Below are 20,481 nucleotides of genomic sequence, written 5' to 3' on the forward strand. Positions count from 1 at the left end.
AGGGAGTTAGATGTGGCCCTTGTGGCTAAGGGGATCAGAGGGTATGGAGAGAAGGCAGGTACGGGATACTGAGTTGGATGATCAGCCATGATCATATTGAATGGCGGTGCAGGCTCGAAGGGCCGAATGGCCTACTCCTGCACCTAATTTCTATGTTTCTATGTTTCTATGTTCAGTAGAGAGTGGCGAGCCAGTGAGATTGCATTCCCCGTTGATCTAATGTGGCAGCTGGCAAATTGTAGTGGATTCAGGTTCTTGCCAAAGTAGGAGTTAATATCCAACATAACCAACCTTTCAAAGCACAGTAGGTGACACCTTCTCAACAATAATTCACAACACTGGTGCCCAACAAAGATACATTCTCCGTTCCCTACTACATTCCCTATACACTCATAACTGTGCGCCAAATTTGGCTCTAACTCCATCCACAAATTTGCAGATGATACCACTGTGGGGGGCTAGATCTTTAACAATTATGGGAATGAGTACAGGAAGGAGATAGAGAACTTAGAATCATGCTGCCAGGAGTTCAGTTCAGTTTTAGTTTATTGTCACATACACCGAGATACAGTGAAAAGCTTTTGTTGCGTGCTAATCAGACAGTGGAAAGTCAATACATTATTACAATTGAGACATTCGCAGTATACAGTCTTCTTCTTGCACAGCCTAAAGTTGTAGGTCAACTTGTGGTCTATTTGATTTGTTTGTGCACATAGGGTTGATTGCATTAGTCGAAACAGGGTGGACCACATGAAGGTTGTAATCTCCCACACCGCAGTATATAGTTTAAAGTGTGGAGTGATTGTAATGCGTGATTACAGATACACATCTGTGACTAGCACACAAACAGTCGCCGGGTTGGGAGCCATCTTGGAGTTTGTCCACTAACCTCTCCCTTAATGTCAGCCAGATGAAGGAGCTGGTTATTGAATTCAGGAAGCAAGGTGGAGTACATGCCCCATCAGCATCAATAATGCCAAAGTGGAAATGGTTGAGAGCATGTTCCTTCACTTAATTTTACCAATGAGCACAGTTTTGGAACAGCCCTGCTCAAGACAATAAATTGCAGAGAATTCCAGATGTAGCTCAGTCCATCACTCAGACCAGATTTCCCATCATTGATTCTATCTACATTTCATGCTGCTTCAAAAGGCAGCCTGTATTCAAAGACTTGAACACCCTCGCTGGGGCTCGCTGGAGGGGAGCGCTCCGTTTCGTTTCATTGGCCCACAGCAGCCGGCAGCCTGAAGCCGCGGTCTGCACAGCTCCAGCTGGCGCGGCATCTACAGCCCGGGATCCCTCGGGGGGGGACCCGGGGTAAGAAGAAGCTTCCACCGCTGGCCCGCAGCCGTCTTCTACCGCGGGCGCGGTATGGACTTAACATCACCCCTGGAGGGGAGCTTCGACCGCCGGCCCTGCAGTCTGCGGTGCTTCTGGCTGCGACGTGGAGGGGACTTTGGATCTTCGGCCACCGGCCTTCGGCCTACACCAGCTAAGGGCTGCGGCCTCCGGTGGGGATGAGCCGACTCTGGACTTACCTGGACTCGTACCTTGTCCTTACCATCTGGACGCCCGCAGCGGCAGCTGCGGAGGGTTGAGGTCCCGACCACGGGGGGGAAATGGAGGAGGACTGGCCAAGTTGTGTGCCTTCCACCACAGTGATGAATGCTGTGGTGGATGTTTATGTTAAATTTTTATTGTGTTTTTGTGTGTGCTCTTTTTCATTGTATCGCTGCTGACATATCCATTTCACTTGCACTTTTTGTGCAATGTGACAAATAAACCGTATTGTATTGTATTGGTCATTTCTCCTTCTCCTAATCCCATCCGGCAGAAGATACAAAAGCTTGAAAGCACACACAACCAGTCTCAGGACAGCTTCTACCCCTCTGTTATCAGAGTTATTAGCCTAGGTACTGTCTGAGTCACCTCTTTCACATTGTGAACACTGGACTTTGTCGAGGGAACTGATGCATCACAGTTCTGAGGTCTATATTCTTTACTCTGTATCTTCCCCTTGCCCTATCTATTGGACTTGACTTGCCTTGATTGTACTTATCTATCTGATCTGTTTGGATAGCATGCAAAATAAAGCTTTTTATTTTACCTTGATACATGAGTCAATAATAAACCTAATCTGTAACCTTAACACTGCTTACTGCATCACCAACAAATTCACGTAGGTGAGGTACTGTCTTTTGAATAGGACATTAACCTTAGGACTATTTCTCCCAAAAAGTTCAGAGAAGTTCTCCTTGGAATTTTGTTTAATTTATATCCTCAATGAACATTATCATTATTTGAACATCTTCACACCTCACGGTCCTGTCCTGCTTCCAATAGTTCTTATTTGTATCATTTTCCATGGCTGCCTAATGCTTTGGGCCATCATAGATTTGTGAATGGAAAGTCTGTAAATTCAATATTCACCACGGAAGAGGGCAGCTGGCGGATCTGCTGCCTCACAGCACCAGAGACCTGGGTTCGATCCTGACCTCGGGTGCCATTTGTGTGGAGTTTGCATGTTCAGTATTGATGTGGATAGAGAACTGGCTGGCAGACAGGAAGCGAAGAGTAGGAGTAAACGGGTCCTTTTCACAATGGCAGGCAGTGACTAGTGGGGTACCGCAAGGCTCAATGCTGGGACCCCAGCAATTTACAATATATATTAATGATTTGTACGAGGGAATTGAATGCAACATCTCCAAGTTTGTGGATGACACGAAGCTGGGGGGCAGTGTTAGCTGTGAGGATGATGCTAGGAGGCTGCAAGGTGACTTGGATAGGCTGTGTGAGTGGGCAAATGCAGGGCAGATGCAGTATAATGTGGATAAATGTGAGGTTATCCACTTTGGTGGCAAAAACAGGAAAGTAGACTATTATCTGAATGGTGGCCGATTAGGAAAAGGGGAGATGCAACGAGACCTGGGTGTCATGGTACACCAGTCATTGAAAGTAGGCATGCAGGTGCAGCAGGCAATGAAGAGAGCGAATGGTATGTTAGCATTCATAGCAAAAGGATTTGAGTATAGGAACAGGGAGGTTCTACTGCAGTTGTACAGGGTCTTGGTGAGACCACATCTGGAGTATTGTGCATCCAGTACCTGCCTTCTCTCGATAGCCCCTGATCCCCTTAGCCACAGGGCCACATCTAACTCCCTCTTAAATATAGCCAAGAAGTGGCCTCAACTACCCTCTGTGGCAGAAAGTTCCAGAGATTCACCACTCTCTGCGTGAAAAAAGTTCTTCTCATCTCGGTTTTAATCTCCTAATATGAGGAAAGACATTCCTGCCGTAGAGGGAGTACAGAGAAGGTTCACCAGACTGATTCCTGGGATGTCAGGACTTTCATACGAAGAAAAACTGGATAGACTTGGCTTGTACTAGCTAGAATTTAGAAGATTAAGAGGGGATCTTATAGAAACTTACAAAATTCTTAAGGGGTTGGACAGGCTAGATGCAGGAAGATTGTTCCCGATGTTGGGGAAGTCCAGAACAAGGGGTCACAGTTTAAGGATAAGGGGAAAATCTTTTAGGACCGAGATAAGAAAAACATTTTTCACACAGAGAGTGGTGAATCTATGGAATTCTCTGCCACAGATGGTAGTTGAGGCCAGTTAATTGGCTATATTTAAGAGGGAATTAGATGTGGCCCTTGTGGCTAAGGGGATCAGGGGGTATGGAGAGAAGGCAGGTACAGGATACTGAGTTGGATGATCAGCCATGATCATATTAAATGGCGGTGCAGGCTCGAAGGGCAAATGGCCTACTCCTGCACTTATTTTCTATGTTTCTATGTTTCCTGTGACCAACTGAGTTTTTTCCGGATGCTCCGGTTTCGCACTACATCCCAAAGGTGAGTGTTTTCTGGCTTAATTGGCCCAAAGGAGTGGATGTGAATGTGGGATGACATTAGGGTTGCCAACATTCTCACTCCCAAATAAGGGGCAACATGTCAAAATTAGGGACAAATTCTCGACAGCATAAAGTTCAGATGGCCTTCGTCGAGTCACCGCTGACGGGCTTAACCCATGTCTTTTTTGCTTTCCATTGCTTGTTATAGCTGTAGTCTTTTCTTTTTTGCAGGATTATGCATATTTGCACATGAGAAACCGACCAAACAACACCAGATGTTACAGAAACCTTTTGTTTAGGCAGGATTTGGCAAAATATAGCGTACAACTGATGCGCATAAGGGGGCCTGTGATTGGATGACAGGTAAATCACACGTGCGTGGCATCTACAACAAATGCAACACGCACGCATGATGTTGTATCAAATGTAGGTTCTACATAAGCGTGCCCTCTTGTAATTACAGAGTACTGATGCTCCTCGACTTACGATGCCTTGACTTATGATATTTTGACTTTACGATGGTGCGAAAGCAATACACATATGAAACTGTACTTCAGCAGAAACCGTACTTTGAAATTTGATCATTTAGATGAACCAGGTGTGCAACTGATGAACGGAAAGTGACAGGACGTCAACCAAGTCACCAAGTCCGGGGCAATTCGTTGACCGACTCGGCCGTGGTTGGGTGAATGATGAGCTGGCCCGGGTGCTGGACTGCACACAAAGCCCAGTTGGCGGGCCAGCCAAGGATTTTTGGACCGGGCGCCGGACTTTGCGTGCGATGTTGCGCACAAAGCCCGGTGTCCAGGCCAAAACTGCTCAGCTGCCCCGCCGGCTGGACTTTGTGTTCTGCTGTATGCAAAGTCCAGCACCCCATCCAACTCATGAACCGATGATGGGCCACGAGAAGGAGGGGTGGTGATGTCGGCGGCAAGTGAAGGTCCGAAGGTTGAACTGCTGGCCGGGCTGCCGACTAACGGGGCCATGGGCGAGGCACTGCTGCTGTACTCCATGGCCTGCACTACGTTAGGACGGGTGAGGCGGGGCCGGACGTAGAGCTCCAACCCGACAGTCCCCTCGACCTGAGTAGTAGCAGTCAAATACGGGACAAGGGTGGTCCCAAATGGGACAAACCAATTTAGTCCAATATACAGGATGTCCCGGGTAATATGGAACAGTATGCAACCCTACTTACTAATCAAGACCTGGGCAATCTCCGCTGTAAAAAAAGACTTGGCCTCCACAGCCATGTGTGGCAATTGCTAAATTTTTGATGTCTTATTTTCACACCTTAATATTCCTTATCTATGTGTCTCCCTCTCCCCTGACTCTCAGTCTGAAGAAGGGTCTCGACCCGAAACGTCGCCCATTCCTTTTCTCCAGTGATGATGCCTGTCCCGCTGAGTTACTCCAGCATTTTGTGCCTATCTTCTGCGCAACAAGAGTTACAGTCCCTATGATACCCACATCCTGACTACATTACCCACAGTGCAGCCGGCATGCAGCGCGGCTTCGGTTGCCGAGGCCATGGTCGGGACAGCAGTCCAGGGTAGACCATGGGCTTCAGTCAGCTGGAGCCTGGCGCCGTCGCCAAGCGGCCATCGCACGGCTCCCCTGTCACCTCCAACCTGTGTGTCCCACTTGGCACCGTTGGTGATCCCCGCGGCTGCGAAAATGGTGCTCTGATGGGCAACTTTGGCATGTTCTAATATGGGACATGGGCGGTCCCGTATGGGACAAACAAACTTAACCCAATATATGGGATGTCCTGGCTAAAATGGGACAGTCGGCAACCCTCGATAACATAGAACTAGTGTGAATGGGTGATCGATTGTCAATGTGGATTCGCTGGGCGGAAGGGTTTGTTTCACAGCCGATCGCAAGACCTGGCATACCGTGGCCGATAATGGGTAGCTGCCGAGGAGGCCCATGCTCGAAGGCCCCAGCGGACAGTGGGCTGGAAGGAAGAACCTGCCGAACCACCACTCCTCGTCCCTGAAGACCAAAGACCGGGAGGATGGAGCCGGCAGTGACAGTGGTTGTGACGGGATTGGAACAAGGCAGCTGGGATCTCATCTACTGCACCCTCAAGGTCGGCTGCAGAAGGCACGCCTGGGGAACAAAGGTGGATGGGTGAGGAGAGAACGTCGATTGCTGGTCGACCACGGAAGGTGACGGCTGATGGCCCACAGCAGTCTGGGGCTTGCTTGAATCAGGCACCCCTCATAACAAATAGAGCAGGGACTGTACTTGGAAAATGGCGTCAAAACATGTTAATGAAAAATGCGTCAAAACATGTCATGAAAGAAAACTGGCAGGGAACATAAAAACTGACTGCAAAAGTTTTTATAGATATGTGAATAGAAAAAGATTAGTTAAAACAAATGTTGGTCCTTTGCAATCAGAAACAGGTGAATTGATCATGGGGAACAAGGACATGGCAGACCAATTGAATAACTATTTTGGTTCTGTCTTCACTAAGGAAGACATAAGTAATCTGCCGGAAATAGCAGGGGACCGGGGGTCAAATGAGATGGAGGAACTGAGTGAAATCCATGTTAGCCAGGAAGTGGTGTTAGGTAAATTGAATGGATTAAAGGCCGATAAATCCCCAGGGCCAGATAGGCTGCACCCCAGAGTACTTAAGGAAGTAGCCCCAGAAATAGTGGATGCATTAGTGATAGTTTTTCAAAAGTCTTTAGATTCTGGAGTAGTTCCTGAGGATTGAGGGTAGCTAATGTAACTCCACTTTTTAAAAAGGGAGGGAGAGAGAAAATGGGGAATTACAGACCAGTTAGTCTAACATTGGTAGTGGGGAAACTGCTAGAGTCAGTTATTAAAGATAGGATAGCAGCACATTTGGAAAGTGGTGAAATCATTGGACAAAGTCAGCATGGATTTATGAAAGGTAAATCATGTCTGACGAATCTTATAGAATTTTTCGAGCATGTAACTAGTAGAGTGGATATGGGAGAACCAGTGGATGTGTTATATCTGGACTTTCAGAAGGCTTTCAACAAGGTCCCACATAAGAGATTAGTATACAAATTTAAAGCACACGGTATTGGGGGTTCAGTATTGATGTGGATAGAGAACTGGCTGGCAGAGAGGAAGCAAAGAGTAGGAGTAAACGGGTCCTTTTCAGAATGGCAGGCAGTGACTAGTGGGGTACCGTAAGGCTCAGTGCCGGGACCCCAGCTATTTACAATATATATTAATGATTTGGACGAGGGAAATGAATGCAACATCTCCAAGTTTGCGGATGACATGAAGCTGGGGGGCAGTGTTAGCTGTGAGGAGGATGTTAGGAGGCTGCAAGGTGACTTGGATAGGCTGGGTGAGTGGGCAAATGCATGGCAGATGCAGTATAATGTGGATAAATGTGAGGTTATCCACTTTGGTGGCAAAAACAGGAAAGTAGACTATTATCTGAATGGTGGCCGATTAGGATAGGGGGAGATGCAGCGAGACCTGGGTGTCATGGTACACCAGTCATTGAAAGTAGGCATGCAGGTGCAGCAGGCAGTAAAGAAAGTGAATGGTATGTCAGCATTCATAGCACAAGGATTTGAGTTTAGGAGCAGGGAGGTTCTACTGCAGTTGTACAGGGTCTTGGTGAGACCACACCTGGAGTATTGCGTACAGTTTTGGTCTCCTAATCTGAGGAAAGACATTCTTGCCATAGAGGGAGTACAGAGACGGTTCACCAGACTGATTCCTGGGATGTCAGGACTTTTATATGAAGAAAGACTGGATAGACTCGGCTTGTGAGGCCAGTTCATTGGCTATATTTAAGAGGGATTCAGATGTGGCCATTGTGGCTTAAGGGATCAGGGGGTATGGAGAGAAGGCAGGTACAGGATACTGAGTTGGATGATCAGCCATGATCATATTGAATGGCGGTGCTGGCTCGAAGGGACGAATGGCCTAATCCTGTACCTATTTTCTATGTTTCTATGCCTCTTGAATGCAGGTTCAGTAGACTATGTCTGTACAATTGCTATTTGGGGATGGTATTGTGATATCAGTTACTCCAACTTTTTGAGTCTATCTTCGGTTAAACCCAGCAGCTGCCGTTCCTTCCTACATTGTATTTCGTGTCTGGATTGTTTGCAAGAATGTCACTGTGCGTTTGCACTTCGCACATGTGACAATAAAACACCATTGAACTATACTATGTCTTCCAATATAAACACCTTCGTTGTTGCTGCGGTCTGCTTTGTTGAGGTTCGCTGAACATTCAGAAGAAACGTTTGCAGTTGCCAGGGGTGGAGGCGTGGTTTCCCCAAATGCATCGTGCAGAACAGCCAGCAGCGATTGCGATCCGTGGTCTCCGTGAACCAAGTCTGTCTTCTTGGCAGCTCGGTGTCAGCATGTGTTTGCACTCTAGGCGCTGACGTCAAACTAGCGCTGGCGCTGTGTAGTTTATTACCCGGGGAAGGAGGGCAGGAGTCAGTGTCGGCGCTGCATACTGTCTTTACACGACTGAGCTCCTTCACTCACCAACCCGGGACCCGCACGGTCATACAATCCCCTTGGGTTCGCTTTCTTTCCCTGAGCTTTCATATTAAAGGTTAATCGACGAGGTGATGCTTCTCCTGTCAATGTGGCTCGTAGCTGGGACATTATTGCAGAGTTTGACTACTACAGCAATACGTGTAAGTTAATCGCATCTTTCAGGATCTTTGCGTTCTAGGGTATTTCATGAAGTGTTATATTTGGGTTTTCTGACACACTCAGTGCCTCTTTTGCAGAACTCTGGAACAGTTAACACCGCGGCTTAAATGTTCAGACAGCGTTAAACGTGTTGAAGTGTTTCACGTACCAGTTTAGAAGTTGCACCGATTTTTGAGGAAACCGTAACAAGCTTTGAAGTGCTAAAATCGGTTAAAGTGGTTTATGTTGCAAACGTGTTTTAGCAACGGCCCACGCAATAGACTTGCATTTTGATACATGTATTTTGATTTTACTTTGGTTGTGGTTTGAGTTTTAAACGCAGAGGTAAAGATGTGATCAGTGGCGTTCCTCGCGGGTCCATGGCTTTCCATTGTATTTAGAAATGACGGATGAATTGCGGAAAATTAGTCGAGGAAAGTTAGACCGCGCAGGAAGCACTGTTGCTGGGGGCGGGGGGGGGCTAGCGGTTGCCGAAAGTTGCACAAGTTCTGTGGTGGAGTTTCTATGTCTACACACCGCCCACTTACAGCTCATTGGTTGGTGTGGTGTTTTCAGTAAATACTCTCCGCTGTTAAAATCAGTGGGAAGAAGAAGGTGTAGATAAGTTCAATGAAAGGGAATTCGAGGTCATTCACATTGGAACTTAGAAAGACAAATCAGTGGGGTGTTATTTGGTTAAGCTATATATGTCAAAGTTCGGATCTGTGAGTGCAGTTGAACTCTACTGTAAGTTTCGGGTATTACATGGAACTAACGGACAACAGCAAGAGGATTGGGACAGGAAAATGGGTGATATGTTGCAACGAAATAAAGGTCTCTTTTGACCATATTTAGAAAATGTGTTCAGTTCTGGACACTGCACCAATGCAAAATATATGTTGTGTACAGATGAGCTGCAGACATGTCAAAGGATGCAGAACATAAAATGATAAAAAAAAAATTAGGCATGGAAGACAAACTTGTATTCTAATTGAAGGTTTTTTTTAAGATGATTTGATTCAACCAGTTGATAGGTTAGGGAGATGGATACTAGCAACTGCGAAAGTCAAGAACAAGAGGACATAGAAAGTACACGCAGAGTGAAATCTGGAAACAGTTTGATAATATAGTTCACATTACAGAAAGTTGCTGAGCTAGAATTGCAATTAAGAAGTGGAACTATAATCTGGTGTGCTTCAAATGAAGGTGGAACACTGAGATTTTCCTTTTCCGAGTATGGTTCCACTCACATGTATTTAGTCAATCGACTTTATGCCCGGAAGTATTAGGGGCACCAGCTGCTAAGTACTAGGGTAAGGATCCAATCCCTTTACTTGCAGCCACAATTTTGGCATTGAGCATTGCATTGAGGAAAAATGGCTGAGGTCTTAATGTTAACAATCTAAGTCTAGATTCTGAGGTAGTCATTGTATGGGTTTGTAGCAATTAAATCAGACCAGCTGGTAGTGCCTTTGTCAGAGGGATAGTACTTTCCTTCCAATTAACCTCTTGAATCACAAGCCTGCATATTGTTATTTAAGACTTGTGGTATATCGTGTGCCTTGTCTCTGTGTGTGGTTTGCATACACATAAGAAGTATGCAGAACAGTTATGTGGCAGTGAGAAATTAGTAAATGCATTTGTTAATCTTAGAAGGAAGCTTACTGTTGAAATGCTGCCAGCTGTCCCTTGTCCACACATCTTGTATGGTTAGTGTTTGTTATTGAACTGAACTGCAAATATTTGAAAGAAAGATGTTAAATCTTTGCAGGAGGAGAAAAATGCTGCAGTAAAATTATTTTGCTGGTGGCCATCTGGATCTTCTCGTGATGCTTGTGTTGCCGTTTGTTGTTTTCTTTCCTCTACATTAAATTGTCTGAAAAGCATTGCATTTGTGAGCTCCAAATCTTTAATGAGACATCACTATTAGCCTGCAATTAAAGTAGTGCTTGCTGTGTCTACCTTGTTGAAGTGCATGAGTTCTAGGCTCCATGTGATGTGTCCGCAAGGTTGGAGCAGGGTTGCCACCTTTACCCTTCTCCTCCCCCATCCAATCATCCTTGATAGTGCGCTGGTACGCAAAATTGCTGGAGAAACCCAGCGGGTGCAGCAGCATCTATGGAGCGAAGGAAATAGGCGATGTTTCGGGCCAAAACCCTTCTTCAGACTTGATAGTGCGCTGTTGGGTTTCATGTAGGCCCATCAATCTGTCAGCGTGTCCAATAACCTTCAGTGAAGCAGTTGTTGGCAGGTGGGATTTTACAATGCCACTGTCCTTGACCATGTGTTCATTCATGACTCGTAAATTGTAAACTATCCAATTCGTAAATTGGATAGTTATATGGATGGGAAGGGAATGGAGGGTTATGGTCTGAGCGCAGGTATATGGGACTAGGGGAGATTATGTGTTCGGCACGGACTAGAAGGGTCGAGATGGCCTGTTTCCGTGCTGTAATTGTTATATGGTTATATGACCATCTTGACCATGTGTGAGGCCATTCAACATTTTTAAGCATTGCTGCCATTTTATTTATTTTCAAGATGTGGGCATTGTAGATAATGACATTAATTGGCCACCTCCCTCTGCTCCTTGGAGAGTGATGGTGAGCTACTATAGCATTTCCTGTTGATGATATTCCCATTGTTGTTAGCCGGAGAGCTCCAGCATTTACACATTGTGCCATATATTACCTAGTCAGGGTGCTGCATTACCTGATGATCTTTCCTTTTTTGGTGGTAGATATTGCAGATTTAGGAGGTGCCATTGGAGTAGATTTGGTGAACACATTTTACTGGCACATCCTCTTTGCATTAATATTGAACGTGACTTCTTCCCACTGCCACTTTGAATGCATCTGGTGAAAGGCTGGGTCCATGAGCAGCGTCTGTCTGTCTGTCTGTCATCTCTCTCTCTCTCTATCTCTCTCTCTCTCACATCTGTCAAGGTACAATGAGCCACATGAAAACTATTTGTCCGGTGTTTGTCCCATTCTGCCCTAATGCCGAGTCTCAACCTGATATGTGGAATCACAAATTTTGCATTCACAAATGCTGCATGACCTACTGAGTTTTTCCAGAAGTTTTCTTGTTCCAGATTCCATCATCTGCACTCTCTTCTTATTCCGGTTCCATTCTGCCAAGCTTTGTTCAAATCTGTGGAATAATTTCCACTCATTCTTAAATGAAAAGCAGGTATGACTTCAGTCAGACTAGCCAGCTTCAGTCAATGCAGACACCTGTGGAATGGCATCTTGACTGTTTTGTGATAATCCGTTGCATTAAATGAACCTTGTGTATGTTTTGTAATGCATGAAGCACATGCATTAATTGCACGCCTTAATTTCAGCGCGTATTTTCCAGAATTATCCAATTTCCTCTCTACATGCACCTCTGCATTGGTTGACTTCACAGCAAAGGTTAATGTGAATGTTTAATGACATTAAAGCCAAAGTCTCTTTTTAAAAATCAGATGCCTGATATTAATTTTGATGTTTTTATTTCTGCAGGCTGAATCCAAAGTAACTGACAACAGAGGTGAGTGTGTTGCCATTTCACTACACCTTTTCTTGGATGATAAAGAATGCATGGATTAATAGAGGATCATTTCACTGAAATAATTGCAGAAGATACTAATTTAACAGGAGGGACAGGTGGGAAGGCACAGTGGCGCAGGAGCAGAGTTGCTGCCTTACAGCGCCAGTGACCTGGGTTCGATCCTGACTACGGGTGCTGTCAATATGGAGTTTATACATTCTCTCTGTGATCGTGCGCGATTTCTCCGGGTGCTCCGGTTTCCTCCCACGTTTCAAAGACGTGAAGGTTTGTAGGTTAATTGGATTCTGTAAATTGTCCCTGGTGTGTAAGATAGAACTAGTCCCACTGATCACCAGTCAGCATGGACTCAGTGGGCTTAACCAAAACTAAACTGAGTAGTGACGGATAGGATGAAATGAAGGAGGGAGTGATGGATAGATGTTGTCAGTTAGTAAAGAGTAACTAAAAACAGAAAATACTGGAAATATTGAACAGGTCTGGCGGCAACTGAGGAGGAGAAACAGAACCAACAAGTCAGGTTGAAAACCCTTCCTTAAAACTGGGAAGAAGACGGCGAAGCTTGTAAGGCTGCAGGGAGGGTGGTGGACAGGATATCTCTGATAGAATAAATCTAGGGGATAAACTGTAAACCAGGTTATCTGATGAATGAGTCAATTGGAGCAGTTAGAGAGTGAAAGAATGTAATACAAAATGCAGAGCAGGACGATGTGTGTGACATTAGGATGGGCATGTCCTCCACTCGCAGGGAGAAAGAAAAGCAGCAACTAGAGCTGCACAATGGCGCAGCTGGTAGAGCTGTTGCTTCGGTGTCAGTAACCCGGGTTCAATCTTCGCTTTGGGTGCAGTCTGTACATTCTCCCTGTGACCACATGCGTTTCCTCCAGGTGCTCCGGTTTCCTCCCACATGGTCAGGTTAATTGGCTTCTAAATCGCCCCCAATGTGTAGGGAGAGGATGAGAAAGTAGAACTAATGTGAACCGTTCAGTGTACACACGTTGGGCCAAAAGTCCTGTTTTCATGCTATGTCTCTAAACTACATAAAATCACCAACAGGGAAACAAAGTAGAGAGTGATGAATAGAGTGTTTGGAGAAGCAAAGTGAATGGGCAGTTTGTTTAATGGATTGTTTTGTCTTGCAGAGTTTGTTAATTGTTGTCGTTTGGTTTTGTTTGCAGAGTTTTTGGAAAGATTTGCTTCTCTGGGTCAGGAGTACGGACTGGTGACTCCGCTCAGAACGGATGCCCGGGGCCGCTTCGTGTCTCACTTGGTGTCGGGCACTGCGGCTCGGAGGAAACGGCAGAGTGGCCCTGAGTCTTGGTCCGTGGATGCAGGGGAGGCACACGCCAAGCTTCACCCTCTCTTCTTCAATGTCACAGTCTTTGGTCAGAACTGGCAGCTGAGACTGAAGCCCAGCAACCGGCTGCTGGCCCCAGGAGCTGTGGTGGAATGGCAGGAGGATGAGCGGAACCATACAGAGCCTCTCAACAGGGACTGCATCTACACTGGGGGCATCAGTCATATTGCAGGAGCCACAGTGGCCATTAGCAACTGTGATGGACTGGTAAGGACTCAGTAACTTCACTATCAACGATACCCCTGGGCGGTGGGTGGGAGTGGGGGAATATGAGATGCTGAATGATGTCCCAAGTGATGTATACTCTGGTGTCTTGTGTCATTGACTACTGAGGGAGTGACTGATTGTCAGTTATTGGGGGTCATCTTGAAGAGGTTTATTGGGGTCTTGGGTCTCGGGTGCGGTATAGGAGCATTGGATATAAAAATGGAGTTCGGTAAGTGTTGAGTCAAGGTGACTAGGAGTCGACTTTTAGAAAGGCACTGTGGGGAAGATTATTGGATGGTATCCTGATGTGACAGGGCTGTTGCCATAGTTTTGGAGTAGGAGTCTTGGGGCAGAGGATGCTGCAGGAAATTGTTGTAGTGGAGTGCTGTAGTTTGGGGAAGATTCGAGAAAAGAAGCACTGAGAAAAATAACAAATTGTTGAGAATTAGTGGGATCTCAGTAAGATCTAATCACAGCAGGTGAGGTAGCATGGGAGGAGAAATGAGAGAGGGTCAGATCAAATGAACTGAGGTTAATTGTGATGAGGGGTCAGATTCTCAAGTAGCACGGCACTGTGGAGAGGAGCCAAGCAAGGAATAACAGAGACATTTCTTGAGGTATGAGTGTATCCACCTTATGCAATAGTAATTCAATCATGGGAGAAAGGTAAAAATTAATCGCTTAAAGGATGAAATGGCAAGGATGCATCATTTAATTTTGGATTAGAGATATACAAAATCATGAGACGCATAGATAAGGTTAATGGTTACAGTCTTTTTTTTTCCCAGAACTGGAGGGCATGGGTGAGAGAGGGAAAATTTAAATGACCTGAGGGGCAATTTCTTCACACTGAGGAAATTGTAGAGGTGGGTAAAATAGCAATGTCTAAAAGACCCTTGACAAGTACAGGAATAGGATATGTTTAAAGCGATAGGGGGCAGGCACAGGCAAATTGCAGTAGCTTGGGTATTAAACTGTGTTGTCATGGATGAGTTGCACTGAGTGACCTGTTTCCATGCTGCATGAATGTCAGTGGCTCTGGAGATGTTGTAGTCTAACAATGAGAGTTGAAGGTGAAGAAATAGTTTTTAAAATGATTTATAAGATAATGGGAACAATCTGCAGTGAGTTAACAGTTTGTATTTAAGAACGTACTTGTGGAGGAATGGCTAATACAAATGTGACTGTAACTTTGCAAAAGTTACTTTGCATAGCACTGGAGGTTGTGGGTGCAAAGAAACGGTATTGAGTTGTTTATGACTGGCCTATTCAGCAGAAAGGGTGGCACAGCAGTAGAGCAGTATAGTGCCATAGACCCAGGTTCAATCACGACTGCGGGTGCTGTCTGTGCGGAGTTTGTACATTCTCCCTTTGACCACGTGGGTTTTCTCCAGCTGCTTCTGCTTCCTCCCACACTCCAAAGACGTACTGGTTTGTAGGATAATTGGCTTTGGTCAAATTATAAATTGTCCCTAGTGTATAGGATGGTGTTCGTGAACAGGATGATCGCTAGTCGGTGTGATATCGGTGGGCCGAAGGGCCTGTTTCTGCGCTGTATCTTTAAAACAGGGTTTCCCAACCTTTTTTTCGGCCCGTTTAGCCCAGGCAACTTTACCTGCACATAACAATATTATTTCACTTATTTATGAAGAACTAATGATGAACAAATACCAGTATACCCGAACCAAACACAGTCGGTCAATGAAAAAAAAAAGTACAAATCCAGTATCAACAAATTTACCCCCTGGATTGGCGTAATTTACACTCTGGGAATGCTTGCTCTAAAGTCAAAAGGAACATAAAGGACATTTCTGGGTGCCTTGGTGGAAAAGCTACTTTTCTTAACAACAAAACCAGGTTCGCTTCTTAATAAACAGACACCACACAAACAGTTTGGTAGACCAGTTCAAAACTTTACTTAACATCGGCCGATGGAAGGGAGCGAGAATTCCAGCTAAGTGTCCAATGTAGACACTCGACTGTCCTCGGTCCCCTTCCCTGAACAACAGAATTACATTGCCTTAAATAGGGTTTTTTTGTCCCCTTAGCACATTCCACAACATTAGTCATGGTCAGAGGTACAGGAAAAGATTTCCACAGAATGCATCACATCAAAGGCCTTTTGTTTACATGGTACAAGATATACTAAAAACATTGGCCATTTGTTTTAGGTCATTTTATCTCCAAAGAGATCACCCTAGCTCTTTTGCTGCTTCCTCTCTGTCACTTGGTCCCTCATAAACATAGGCCATTTGGTTTATGGCATCTTACATCAAAGAGATCTCTCTAGCTTCTCTCTGCTTGTCACTTGGGAGACAATGTTATAGGATTTATTATCTCACACACCGCAACCTGAGGCAAACCTAATTTGAGACTAAATATAAGATGTAAGCTAGCCCAGAAGCCAATTTTAATTTTTTCTTATTTTTGTAACTTTATTCGGCTTCATCATTGGCCTCTGAAAATTCAATACCTGATTTTTCAGGGGGAATTTTGCATCCAATCGATGTTCTTTTATTCTGGCATAAAAATTCCCCAGAGATGGGATACTGTATTATAATTTTGCTGCATGTCATTGTGGTATATATCATGTCTTGATTGATGAATATGTTTAGTTTGCGACTTTATTTGAAGCAGAAATAATATGTGAATGCTTCATTGAGCATAATGGTAACTACGCACTTCGTTCGAGCACATAATCGCACGCGTCATGCAAGCCGTCTTAAATGACCACCTAAACTGTCATTTGGCAACCTAAAAAGCTGCTGAGGTTGCCCGGCTGGCAACCTCAGTAACTTGGTGACAAGACAACAACCTCTCCCTTACTATTAGCAAGACAATAACTGACAATAACTAATTCTTCCAATTATTCTTCCAGCACTTTGTATTTTGCTCCTTACCTCCATCCTTTCTGATTTAGTGTCTCCTAGTTAAGTTTTGATTCTACAATTTTTACCCTTGTTTTTCAAACCTACTGTTCAACTGCTGATGCCCTAACAAACAAAGGCCTGGATATGTGTGTGACCACAAGTTGATACTCTTGCACGTGTTTAGTGCTTGTGAGAAACGACAATTTACTCCTAGCATCTTCAGATTCAGATTCAAACTTTATTGTCATTGTGCAGTGTACAGTACAGGACAACAAAATGCAGTTAGCATCTCCCTAGAAGAGCAACATAGAATATGAGCAATAAATAAATATGTTTACGTGCATACAGTCATAGTAGTGCAATTATTTTTTTCCTGGTGGAAGGAGTGTCCCGGGGGGGTGGTGATTGGCAATCACTGAGGTACAGTGTTGAGTAATGTAACAGCCGCAGGGAAGAAGCTGTTCCTGGACCTGCTGGTCCGGCAATGGAGAGACCTGTAGCGCCTCCCGGATGGTAGGAGGGTAAACAGTCTGTGGTTGGGGTGAGATCAGTCCTTGACGATGGCTCGGGTACGCCCTTCGCTCAGGTACGAAGGTAAGCTAGCTAAGTATATAAAGGAGGATAGTAAAAGCTTTTTTAGGTATGTGAAGAAGAAAAAAATCTTTGCTCTTCATCACGAAACTGATTTTCTGGCTCAGACCCAGAGTCCTGACAACATCCTTGTAAATCTTCTCTGCACTCTTTCCGGTTTAATTACGGGATGCATCTTTCCAGTAGCTGGGTGACCAAAACCAAAGTGCAGCCTCAGGAACATCCAGTACAACTGTGACATAATGTGCTAACCTCGGTACTCAATTCCCAAATGGATCTAGGAGTACAAGTACATAGTTCCCTGAAGAAGGTCAGCATGCAAAAAGCATTCTTCACCACCATATCCACCTGCGATGCTATTTTCAGGGACCTGTGCACTGGTACTCGTAGTTCTATAACAGTATCCAGGACCCTACCATCCCCTGTGAAGGTCATGCCCCACTTTGACTTCCCAAAAAGCAATAGAAACATAGAAATTAGGTGCAGGAGTAGGCCATTCGGCCCTTCAAGCCTGCACCGCCATTCAATATGATCATGGCTGATCATCCAACTCAGTATCCCGTACCTGCCTTCTCTCCATACCCCCTGATCCCCTTAGCCAGAAGGGCCACATCTAACTCCCTCTTAAATATAGCCAATGAACTGGCCTCAACTACCCTCTGTGGCAGAGAGTTCCAGAGATTCACCACTCTCTGTGTGAAAAAAGTTCTTCTCATCTCGGTTTTAAAGGATTTCCCCCTTATCCTTAAGCTGTGACCCCTTGTCCTGGACTTCCCCAACATCGGGAACAATCTTCCTGCATCTAGCCTGTCCAACCCCTTAAGAATTTTGTAAGTTTCTATAAGATCCCCTCTCACTCTCCTAAATTCTAGAGAGTATAAACCAAGTCTATCCAGTCTTTCTTCATAAGACAGTCCTGACATCCCAGGAATCAGTCTGGTGAACCATTTGCTTATTTGTATTAAGGAGGTAGTGACATTAAAATTAAGAGGTAGTGACCATAATATGATAAATTTTAATGTACAATTTGAGAGGGAGAAAGGAAAATCGGAAGTGTCAGTATTACAGTTGAGCAAAGGGGACTATGGAGGCATGAAGGAGGGGCTGGCCAAAGTTGACTGGAAAGAGACTGTAGCAGGGATGATAGTGGAACAACAATGGCAGGTATTTCTGGGAATAATACGGAAGATGCAGGATCAGTTCATTCCAAAGAGGAAGAAAGATTCCAAGGGGCAACCATGGATGACACGGGAAATCAAGAAGTACAACATAGCAAAGATGAGCGGGAAGCCATAGGATTGGGAAACTTTTAAAGAGCAACAGAAGTTAACTAAAAAGGCAATACAGGGAGAAGAGATGAGGTACAAAGGTAAGCTAGCTAAGAATATAAAGGAGGATAGTAAAAGCTTCTTTAGGTATGTGAAAAGGAAAAAAATAGTTAAGACAAATGTGGGTCCCTTGAAGACAGAAACAGGTGAATTTATTATGGAGAACAAGGAAATGGCAGACGATTTGAACAGGTACTTTGGATCTGCCTTCACTAAGGAAGACACAAACAATCTCCCAGATGTACTCGTGGCCAGAGGACCTAGGGTGACGGAGGAACTGAAGGAAATTCACGTTAGGCAGGAAATGATGTTGGGTACACTGATGGGACTGTAAAAAACCCCGGGGCCTGATGGTCTGCACCCCAGGGCACTTAAGGAGGTGGGTCTAGAAATCGTGGACGCATTGGTGATCACTTTCCAATGTTCTATAGATTCAAGGTCCGTTCCTGTGGAATGGAGGGTAGCTACTTTTTAAGAAAGGAGGGAGAGGGAAAATGGGGAATGAAAGACCAGTTAGCCTGACATTGGTGGTGGAAAAGATGCTGGATTCAATTATAAAAGATAAAATAGCGGCACATTTGGATAGCAGTAACATGATCGGTCCAAGAGCATGGATTTACGAAGGGTAAATCATGCTTGACCAGTCTTCTGAAATTTTTTTAGGATGTAACTAGGAAAATGGACAAGGGAGAGCCAGTGGATGTAATGTACCTGGACTGTCAGAAAGCCTTTGATAAGGTCCCACATAGGAGATTAGTGTGCAAAATTAGAGCACATGGTATTGGGGGTAGGATACTGACATGGATAGAAAATGGTTGGCAGGCAGGAAACAAAAAGTTGGGATTAACGGGTCCCTTTCAGAATGGAAGACAGTAGTGGGATAATGCAAGGCTCGGTGCTGGGACCACAGCTATTTACAATATACATTAACGATTTAGATGAAAGGATGAAAAGTAACATTAGCAAATTTGCAGATGACACAAATCTGGGTGGGTGGCAGTGTGAACTGTGAGGAGGATGCTATGAGGATGCAGGGTGACTTGGACGGGTGACTGGGCAGATGCAGTTTAATGTGGATAAATGTGAGGTTATCCACTTTGGAGGCAAGAACAGGAAGGCAGATTATTATCTGAATGCTGTTGAGTTAGGAAAAGAGGAAGTACAATGGGATCTGGGGGTCCTTGTTCATCAGTCAATGAAAGTAAGCATGCAGGTACAGCAGGCAGTGAAGAAAGCGAATGGCATGTTGGCCTTCATATCAAGAGGGGTTGAGCATAGGAGCAAGAGGTCCTTCTGCAGTTGTACAACATGAGGAAGGACATTATTCCTATTGAGGGAGTGCAGTGTAGGTTCACGAGGTTAATTCCCGGGATGGCGGGACTGTCATATGTTGAATGAATGGAGCGAGTGGGCTTGTATGCACTGGAATTTAGAAGGATGAGAAGAGTTCTTATTGAAACATATAAGATTATTAAGTGATTGGGCATGCTAGAGGCAGGAAACATTTTACTGATATTTGGGAGTCCAGAAACAGGGGCCACAGTTTAAGAATATGGGGTAAGTCATTTAGTACGGAGATGAGGAAAATCTTTTTCACCCAGAGAGTTGTGAATTTGTGGAATTCCTTGCCTCAGAAGGCAGTGGAGGCCGATCCTCTGGATGCTTTCAAGAGACAGTTGCAGTGTCTTCCATAATGTTTGGGACATTATTTATTTATTTGCCTCTGTAATCCACAATTTGAGATTTGTAATAGAAAAAAAATCACGTGGTTAAAGTGCAGCGTCAGATTTTAATGAAGGCCATTTTTACACATTTTGGATTCACCATAAAGAAATTACAGCAGTGTTTATACAGAGTCCTCCCATTTCAGGGCACCATAATGTTTAGGACACAGCAATGTTATGTAAATGAAAGTCATCATGTTTAGTATTTTGTTGCATATCCTTTGCATGCAATGACTGTTTGAAATTCGGCGATTCATGGACATCACCGGTTGCTGGGTGTCATCTCTGGTGATGCTCTGCCAGGCCTGCATTGCAGCCATCTTTAGCTTATGCTTGTTTTG

General features: G+C 44.8%; 1 protein-coding gene across 1 annotated transcript in view; it reads left to right on the forward strand.

Annotated features, from left to right (window-relative positions):
• Window positions 1-6,530: 6,530 nt before the first annotated feature.
• The window catches only part of LOC129695572 (A disintegrin and metalloproteinase with thrombospondin motifs 3-like), a 251,354-nt gene continuing 237,403 nt past the window's right edge, over window positions 6,531-20,481 (forward strand). Inside the window, exons 1-3 of the mRNA XM_055632651.1 lie at window positions 6,531-8,513; window positions 12,018-12,045; window positions 13,242-13,627. Of these exons, the coding sequence (XP_055488626.1) occupies window positions 8,445-8,513; window positions 12,018-12,045; window positions 13,242-13,627 (483 nt within the window). The 5' untranslated portion in view covers window positions 6,531-8,444. The remainder of the gene's footprint in view (window positions 8,514-12,017; window positions 12,046-13,241; window positions 13,628-20,481) is intronic.

The sequence above is a fragment of the Leucoraja erinacea genome, chromosome 3 (genome assembly GCF_028641065.1).
Source record: "Leucoraja erinacea ecotype New England chromosome 3, Leri_hhj_1, whole genome shotgun sequence".
Classification (NCBI taxonomy): Eukaryota; Metazoa; Chordata; class Chondrichthyes; order Rajiformes; family Rajidae; genus Leucoraja; species Leucoraja erinaceus.